This window comes from Exserohilum turcica (genome assembly GCF_000359705.1).
Source record: "Exserohilum turcica Et28A unplaced genomic scaffold SETTUscaffold_7, whole genome shotgun sequence".
NCBI lineage: Eukaryota > Fungi > Ascomycota > Dothideomycetes > Pleosporales > Pleosporaceae > Exserohilum > Exserohilum turcicum.
In genome coordinates this window covers 1,918,997-1,928,702 of record NW_007360288.1, presented here as the reverse complement: position 1 = coordinate 1,928,702, position 9,706 = coordinate 1,918,997, and the positions used below count along the sequence as shown (strand labels likewise).

Here is a 9,706-nt window from a genome sequence, read left to right as displayed (position 1 = left end):
AATACCCCCTCTAGCACCTTAACGAGAGGGCTGCACACATTAGAGGTGCGTAAATCGTTTCTCGCGACGTGTTACCCCTATATCTGATAGAAAATTGACGAGTTTTGATGAAAGATTTCTGCTTAAAAGTTGGTGTGTGTGTAGTCGTTGTATCGTGTATGTGATGTGATGTAAATGTCGTGTATACCGCAAACGTCCACCTACCTAAAACACCCCACCTATACAAAACGTTATAGTTCACTTATATGACAAGACGTATCTTGCATAACGTGGTATATTATATTAGGCATGGTATTGACGTCTCTTTTAGGATATAGAGTATAGGATGGTGGATAAGGGTATAGTGTGGCGCTTTACACGACATGACGTGATATGGCAAAATACAACACAGCATGACCGCACAACACCACGTATCCCTCGCCTACACATATTCCCTCTAGCCTCTCCACCCCGGTTCTAGATTCACAAGCAAGAAAGAAAAAAAATAAGATGATGTAATAAGCACTAACTACTCTGATTTACTTATCGATCTACAAAGATTATTGTGTTTGCACCACATACAAGATGCATAATTTGAGGTGGCATGGTCTCCCTGAACAGTTTCAAGCGTAAAGGATTGGGGAGAATTGTGTCGTATTCCGCTCTCTGAGCGGCTGTCTATCTACACGAAAGAGGAAGGAAAGGAGCTAGTCCCTAGCAGGATTAGCATGGTGAAAGAATAGAGGATATGGAATCTGCGTCACTCCTCTCGTGTGTAGGGATAAGCCCTAAGGCCAGCAAAAAGGAACCCTTGAAGGCTCACATTGCACTACTTTTGGCCCCAGCAGACAATATACTTCATGTATCCACCTTGCTCGGCTAGATCCTTGTACAGTCGAGTCTCAAGGTCATTCCACTCGTCCTTGAATACACCTGGTATGGCTGTTTGCATGTCAGCAAGGTTGAAACCACAATCGATGACCGGGTTCCTCGTACCTTTTAGCACAGATAGGAAATAAGGGACACCTGCCACTGCGGTTCTCAGGCTCTTCTCACGAACGGCAGGGTCGGAAACGGCGGCTCCGTATTTCACCAGCACTTCGGTCTGCTGCACGTTGCGCAAGCCGGCATCTTTCATGGCTTGTGGAAGCCGCGACATGAGGTTAGGCTTGTTGAGGTCGCTGTTGCCGTAGAGATTAGCGTACAATGTGTCGAGCATGTCGATGTACTGGTTTTTTGAGGCCGGGTTCTCAGACAGAGGCGTTGTGATGACTTCAACCATTTGCAACCAGCCGTCCGCCTTGAGCATACTGGCCAGGTTCTCCACAACGAAGAGGGGAGCTTTTTCGGGAGCGGCGGCGGCCATGACGAGGCGTTGGTGAACGAGATTGAAAGTGCCCTTCCATTGTTCTGGGAAGGCCTCCTTGATGGATTGGTTTTGGAAATGCACACCCGCTGGTGCTGGAACAGGGTAGAGAGAGTCTACAACGTCTGTGCCAACATACTCGTGGTTGAAGGGAAAGGAAGCCTGCATGTCCTTGATCCAACGGCCTAAGTAGAGGAGGAATTAGTGGTTGTAAATCAGGGGGAGAGGGGCACGCTGAGGCAAGGGACACTGTCTAACCGTTGGCACACGCTGAGTCTAGAATACGCAGACCGGGCTGAGTGAGATCGATAGGAGCATAGACAGCTTTCCCTCCCATTGCGTGCATAATGGTCTCATGTTGGTCTTCCAGTCGTACCTGTTCGGTAACGTGGTTATCGAACGATTCTGTCTTGTCCATAAAGACTTCCATGGTTGGTGCAGTGAGCGCCATGGTTAGGGAGAGAAATATATCAGTTTGATGTTTGATTGTGGGTAGTTTGAGAAAAATGTTGGTGTGTTGTGAAGCTGTCTATTTGTGCTGCGTTCTTGGCTGTTCTTTGTAGAAGAACTCTATACTATGAGAGTTCGCCATACATGGACTAAGCCTACCAGCAGGTAGTTGCGCATGATATATTCGGAGTTTCTGCGCATTAGACATTCGGGGTTATTTCGTACTAAACATTCGTGGTTATCGCGTATTGGTCATTCGGGGTTATTGCGTATTCGACATGCGGGGTCATTGCAATGCGCCAGCACCATGACTATGACCAGATTACCCGCGGAGTATGGGGCTCGGCTGTCCCCCACTTGAATTCAGCTGTGCTTAGAGATGCTTATCTGATAGCACCAAGAAAGCTTCGTAAGTTAAGCTATCTTTCAGATGATAAATTCACTGGCACTAACCTCTATTCTAAGACTTATTTAACTTGATTAAAGCTAGTAGCTATCTATCTTAGTTTAGTACTATCTTCTCTAGAAGGGCCAAGACTCATACAAAATCAAGCTATTCTTAGTTAAATCTTTAAAACTTTCTTTCAACGCTGTTTGCTAAGCATCTCTAGGGACAGCCGAGCACGCTTCTGCACCTAATGTTTTCTGCTAGCATTGCGGCACATGTACAGTTTGTTGCAAGGTGAACAAGTTTAACGATGAATATTAGTCGGTTCACGAAAGCGAGGTATTTGGTACAGCTACAAACCAGGCGCCGCTTCGATTCCCCCTCACGACGCGTCAAGTTTTGTACGATGGATGGTACGAAGGTGCTTGCATTTAGTGTGTCCGCACATATGGACGCGTTTAGATTCCTATTACCTTCTACTAGCACAGCAACAGGATATAATATTTTCAATCTACTTTCTAGCAGCCCTTAACATAGGGAACAGTTTAAGTGTTTTAAGATTAAATAAAAATTACTTTTATTACGTTTTCGCGTTGTGCTTCTGTATAGGTGTGCGGCAAGATAGGGACACACTACAAACAAGCTCCTTCGTACAAAAGCCTACCAACAGCTATGCTAGCAGAAGTTTCATGCTCTAACTCAGGCACAATGACTAAAAGCCGATATCAGTGTAGCTAGCTCGTCCAGCCACTGCGCAACCGTTTCGCGAGCATACAGTGCGCCGTCTGCCCTAATCTCGACTCTTAGCTGATGTCCTATTGGACTGGCTAAAATGACAACCGCATCATCCATCATTTTCGCTTCAGAACTGTTCCCACTACAGAATTCCAAGCGACAAGAAGTACCAGCAATCATCTCCTCGGCATCGCCCAGATCCTGATAATGAGTCACACATGCGAAAGAGCGAAGCCCGTGCGGCCAGTCTGGACAAATTTGCTGCATATCGTCAAAATCGATTGTCTCGAACGCTAGGCCGGCCAGGTGCTGTTGGTGAACGGATTCCAGAATGTGCTGGGTTGAATCCGCGCCGGTGGGGAAACGAGCTCTCACGGGGATGATGTTGACACAAGGTCCCATAATATTACGCAAGTGCACAGGCAGCATGGCCCGGCCAGATACCAGCCGCCCAAATGTCACATCCTCGCCTGATTTGGTCGCTTTGGCCAGGAACTTTGCACAGGCAGCTGTGAAGACTGTCGCAGCCGTGTAGCTACCAGAGGAATTTGGCATGGCGATGAGCTTTTCTACAGCAAGAGCACTTTTTGAACTGGGGGATTTGAGCTTGATTGGGTCTGGTGGGAGTATAGCGACGGATGATCCGTGGAGGACAGATTCCCAAAACGCGAGGCACGAGTGCCTGCGGTCTGCAGCGTGCTGGAGAAATGGCGAAAAGCCGGTGAATACGGGCAGCGGCTCGTCTTGGGACACAGCGCGAAGGAAGTCCATCATGTGGATAAGAGTGGTTCCGTCATACTGGGCGTGCGACAGGCGCATGACTAATCGCAGCGTGCCGTCACAGCCGGACAGCAGGAAGAAGTGGGTGAAGGGAGTACCAAGAGAGCCCGGACGTAGGGCATCTTCTTCACAGATGCGGGTGGCGAGTTGTGCGGTGGTTTCGACGCGGGAATAGTGAGTGGTAAGGGGAAGAGGCTGGTCCGTTAGCAGCTGAATGTAGCCGGTTTGAACGGGTACGAAGACGACTCTGAGGATGGGCACGGCATCCCACAGGCGCGCACAGAGGTTGGATGCACAAAGTTGACTGAGGGTTGGGGGGAGGTTGAGGGCAAAATGGTGCCACTGGCGAGGGGGTGTCTTCAACGCAAGGCGAATACACGTCGCCTGCCACGACGTCACAGGGAAGGCATCGTGAAGCGCAAGAGGAGGGAGTTGGTCGCGGACATGCGGCGGAAGCAGAGAGAAGGGCGGGATGCTGACGGCCGACGTCTCGACGGTGGGCATCATTCGCGCAACCGTGGCGAGATCGCACAGGCGCTGCTGCTTAAACACATCGGCGACGGTGAAAGAAAGACCTTGGTTGCGGGCGGCGGCAACCAAACGCATGGCGGCAATGGAGTCGCCGCCGGTGCGAATGAAGTTGTCTTCGACGCCAATCTCGACGTCGAGGTCGCGAGGGAGCACCGATATCCAGAGCTTCTGGAGCAGACTCTCTTTGGTCGTTGTGGGCTGCCGCTTTTGCTTTTGCTTTTGCTTCTGCTTGCGCATGGCGAGCTGTTGAGCACCCATGGCCCGCAGCTTCCGCCGGTCAGTCTTGCCGTTCTCCGTCAACGGGATGTGATCGACGGCCATGTATGCAGACGGCATCATGTAAGCAGGCAGGGCATGGGCCAGGAGCCCGTCGATGTCGATGAGGTCGAGGTCGAGGTCGAGGGTGCGCGCGTAGACAAAGGCAACCAGGCTGCCACCCAGCACGTCAGCTACCACGGCCTCTGCATTGAGGGCGCGACGGACGTGGTACTCAATGTCGGCAAGCTCAACGCGCTGCCCGCGGATCTTGACCTGTGCATCCTTCCGGCCGATGTAGATGAGAGAGCCGTCCAGATTGCGGCGCACCAAGTCGCCGGTGTGGTATAGACGATGGAGGCTAGTGCACGGGTCGGCCCGCTGCCGCCAGGGTGGGGCCTCTAAATGCAGTACATCCATCGAGGGCGATGCGAGGTATCCCTTCATCACGCCGGGCCCTTGGACTACCAGCTCACCTACGGCACCCACCGGAGCCAAAGTGTGTGGTGTGTTGCTCCCCACCACCCAGCACTCGTTCGCGCTGGGCAATGCGCGAGAGCCGCTCTGCAGCATGCCGTCGGTCCACCGTGGTAGATGGACAGGCGTCACAGTAGACAAGGCGCACTCGGCAGGCCCATACCAGTTGAAGATGCGGACGTGCTCGGTCCACTTCACAACATCGTCTTCAGTCAGCGCCTCGCCAGCGAAGACCAGCGTGTCCAGAGTCGGAAGGCTATCAGTTGGCAGGGCCCGCGCCATGGACGGCGCCAGACAGGCCCAGTTGGCGCGGAGCGTCACCAGCGCTGCGCCAGGATCATTCGCACGCTCCGCTTCTGAAGGGATACAGAGGCAGCCGCCGTGGGTAAGTACCATAAACGTCTCATGGATACTCACATCGAACAGGTACGATGAAAACTGGAACACGCGCGTCGTGGGGCCCGCAAGCAAGTCGCGCCCAAGCCCTCGCGCTGTCGTCGCTATGCCCATATGGTCCAGCATGATGCCTTTCGGGCGCCCAGAGGTTCCAGAGGTGAACAGCACTACCGCAGTTCCAGAGGGCGTCACCGCCACAAACGTCTTCTCTTCGTCGTCGTCAACGCATCCATCATCCCCTGGAGAGACGATGGTTGCATGCGGGAAGCGGCTGGCCTGCTGACCAGACGTCACCACCACGGTTGGCCTTGGCTTGATAGAATCCAGAATGTTTGCGAGCCGGTCATGTGGCAGCGAAGGAGAAAGCGAGGCAAAGGCAGCGCCTGCTTTCAAGATCCCGAGCATCGATACAGGCACCCATTTGGACCTACAAGCAACAAGTTAGTCGTCTCATGTCACGGCGTGCGCATTCTACAGTACTTACTTGTCCATGCACAGCGGCACAATCATTTCCGGGAGCGTACCCACCCCCGCTTGGCGCAACCGGCGCGCGAGCTGCGACGACATGGTATCCAGCTCTTGATACGTCAAATCCCCGTCCCATGCGCAAACTGCTGGTGCCAGAGGCTGCTCTTGCGCGAGCGAGCTGATGATATCGTGCACAAACTGGTGCGAGACCCCCTCGACTGCCATGGGCACAGGAGCATTCCAAGCTACAAGGTCATGAACGTCCTGCTCGCTGGCCGTTTCTACCCTTCCCAAGAGCTTCGCGCCGCCACCTGGCCTGCACAGCTGTCGTAGAATATGCTCAAGCTGCAGCATCATCCGCGTCATTTGTCCCGCGTCAATCGCGCTAGAGTCGAAACTGGCTCGAAATTGCACACCATGCTCACCTGCCTGGCATTCAAGCATGATGGCATACGGGTTGAAAACTCCAAGCTCAAAAGCATTCCTAGCACCTGAGACAAACAAGGCACCCTCCTCGGCCGCCTCACTCTCCCCCAGCTGCACAACGAGCAAGGTTTGGAAGTCACATGCCGCCTCTGCGTCGGCGCCCAGTCGTCTGATCCACTGCAGTCCCATCTGCTCAAATCGCGTCCTTTCGTGCTCGTGCGCCTGCATCTGATGGAGTAGCTGGTCGACGCTGCCCTCGTAGTCAAGTACAACCCGAACCGGCACAGTGGCAATAGTTGGCCCCAACATCTGCTCTACCCCGGCCACGGACGCTTGTCTCCCTGAAATAGTGCTTCCAAACACGATGTCGTTGGAGGCAGTGTACTGTGCCACCAGTATCGCCCATGCTGCCTGGATCAACGTCGACGGCGTCGTGCCACGCCTGGGCCAGCAGAGATTCGCAATGCGGTGAGCTACTTCGGCATCTGACTTGGCCTGATACCCAATGCATGGGCGCGGTGGGAAAGATTGCGACGAGTTTCCGTCCAGATGTTTCCGCCAAAAGGCCTCGGCCTGCTCCTCGTCCACGCTTCTGATGTATTGGACAAACTCCTGGAAGCGCGCAGGCTCTGGCACCAAATTGCCACGATAGGCATCCTCCAACATGGCCGAGAGCAGCTGAACTGACCAGCCGTCGCACATGGCATGATGCATTGTCCACTCGAAGAACCGCCTCCCGCTATTACCTTCCCTCACCGCAAACCGAGTCAGTGGTGTTCCAAGACCCATTACATGCTGCGTGTTAGTCTCGACGTTCCAATCTATGGGCTCGGTGATGACGACCTGCGACAGTGTGCGTGTACCCAGGTCGACGATTCGTGTCCGTAGAATGGGCGCGTTTCGAACTACATATTCGCACGCCGCCATAAATCGGTCCATGTTCACCGAGGATTGGAACTCCAACGAGATACGCACGACAAAGCTGTCTGCTATTTTAGCTGTCAACGCGAGTAGGCCCTCTTGAAGCGGTGTGCATGGGAAAATATCTTCAATTTGCCATGGCTTCACGTCACAGAGATCGGCCGCTACATGCCGCAGATCTCGCACTTCAGCCACGCCCCTGGCCATCAATGAGTACGGATGGACAGGGGTGCTGATTCGCTCGTCGGAAAGTAGGGAGCCTTCGACGAAAGCGGCTATATCGCACAATTTCGGCTGATTGAAGATGTCTGCCACTGTGAGAGATAATCCCTCCTTGAATCATGTTAGCCCTTCGTTTCTGCTCGTTGGACAACATGTTTAATACTCACACGTCGTGCGGCAGCTACTAGACGCATTGCTCGGATGGAATCTCCGCCGATCCGCAGAAAACTGTCATCGTTCCCGATACTGTTAGATGGAACCCCAAGGACGGATGCCCACAGTTTTTGAAGTAACCTCTCGTTGCGAGTTTCTGGCTGCCGCCATGGACTACGTGCCATGTTGAGATTGGAGATTTGCTCCACGGTTAAGGAGGCTCCGAGCTCACGCAGTTTGCGTCGGTCTGTTTTGCCTGTTTGCGTCATGGGTACCTCCTCGACTGGTAAATAGGCTGAGGGCACCATGTATGAGGGCATTATCTGCGATAACGATTCGATCAAAGGTCCAACTGCCGCCTCTATTCCATTCACAGTCTTGAAGAATGCCACCAACATGGTCCTATCGCTTCCAGACGGTTTTATTACTTCCGCCAAAACTTCAAGGCCAGCGATATCTGGAAGGCTCTGTGCGATATTGTGCTCCACTTCCCCCAGTTCCACTCGCTGTCCGTTGATCTTGACCTGCGCATCCTTCCGGCCAGCAAACAGCAATGACGCGTCTTTTTCATCATACCGAACATAATCTCCAGTGCGGTAAAGTCGGCCAGAGCGGCCAGGGATGCCGGGGGCGCCCCTTAAGAGCCATGGAGGATCGTCAACGAATGCTGCTGCTGTCTTTTCAGTGTCATTCAGGTATCCTTGCCCAACAAGGGGACCTTCTATCCAGAGCTCCCCGATTTCGCCCGGTGACACAAGACAATCGGTATCGTCAGCGTTCACCACCCACGTACATATTCCCAAGCCACGTCCAATGTTGGTGCACGAGGCGTCTTCTGTGGACACGGTGGAGAGGATTGAACACTCGGCAGGACCATAGGCGAATCGCACCCTTGTAAGTTCCCGCATCCGGCTGACTGTCCTTGCGTCAGCTTGCTCTCCAGCCAGCTCAACAAGGTCGAGAATGCGCAGCGCGTCATCATCCAGAAACTCGCATAGTTTTGGCGTCAGGTTGGCAAAGTTTGGTCGAAGACGTCGAATGCACCCAGACAGATCGCTTCGCCGATCACTCTCTGATGGTATGCAAAGACATCCACCTGCGTACAAGGTGTGAAATACGTTGTACCATGCCGCATCGAAAGCATACGAGGCCATGTCCAGCACTCTTGAGCTTCTCGAGAAGCCCAGCTGGGAAGTCTGATGGATGAGTGCGCTGCTGAAGTTGCTGTGTGTAATCACCACTGCTTTGGGGGTGCCTGTGCTGCCAGAGGTAAAGACAATGTACAGGGTGCTTGAGGGTGTGGCTAATGGTGGCGGTAGTATCCGCGAACCGAGAGTCACGGGTAATTGGTCCAAGAAATCCATGTCGACCGCCACGATGCTTGTCTCGCCCTTGGCAGACATTAGACTCTTGGCTAGATGTCTATTTTCGACCGAAGATAGCACCACTTGCGGCTGGATCTGCTCCATGATGACGCGCAATCGCGCCTCCGGCTGCGTGACATCGATTGTGCAAGATGCGCCACCGGCCTTCATCACCGCGAGCATAGCCAATGGCATAAAACGCGATTTCTCATAACAGAGAGGAACAATCGAATCGGAGCCGACTCCCATACCCATCAGATGGTGGGCAAGGCGTGATGAGAGTGTGTCCAACTCGGAGTACGTCAGTTCGCCATCCCAGGCACAGATGGCCGTTGCATCTGGCTGACCCCGGCTGGTGAGTAGGTCCCCCACGCATTCGTTCACCGTCTCCGGTACTGTACCGTTCCAGGTCCAGATGTGCTGCAATTCTTGATCGGTAGCCATGTCTTCAATTTAGATTGTAAAATAAAGAAGATAGATTCAAGATATCACATGAGAAGATAGATAAGATTCGATAGCTGATCCAATCGCCGATAATTTATTCTATCATGTCCCGAGCAAGCTTCTCCCATGTTATCAATAACGGCATCCCCGGATCTTCCCGTCGGGGATCCCAGATGGTGCGAACGAGGCTTTGCGGAGAATTGCTTGAGTCTCGGAGCAACACATACTCCGCAAACCCCGATGACTTTGGCTAGTACGGGTGGTCAGTACAACGAAGGCCGACGTACGACCGAGGTGGTTCGACCGCGACACTCAGCCGTAATCTGATAAACGTGCCAATTTCCATAGAAA

The 9,706-nt window shown here is 53.1% G+C and overlaps 2 protein-coding genes across 2 annotated transcripts; both read right to left on the bottom strand.

Moving 5' to 3' along the window:
* Positions 1–808: 808 nt before the first annotated feature.
* On the bottom strand, positions 809–1,796 carry SETTUDRAFT_23543 (uncharacterized protein; the record flags this gene model as incomplete). The annotated part of the gene is made up of 3 exons (XM_008031892.1): positions 809–921; positions 976–1,530; positions 1,604–1,796. The coding sequence occupies 3 exons, from the start codon at positions 1,794–1,796 to the stop codon at positions 809–811; spliced, it is 861 nt and encodes a 286-aa protein (XP_008030083.1).
* Positions 1,797–4,217: 2,421 nt separating this feature from the next.
* Positions 4,218–9,355, bottom strand: SETTUDRAFT_97841 (uncharacterized protein; the record flags this gene model as incomplete). The annotated part of the gene is made up of 3 exons (XM_008032358.1): positions 4,218–5,784; positions 5,842–7,505; positions 7,562–9,355. Coding segments are annotated over 3 exons (5,025 nt in total), but the record flags the coding sequence as incomplete, so codon positions are not given.
* Between the last annotated feature and the right edge of the window lie 351 nt (positions 9,356–9,706).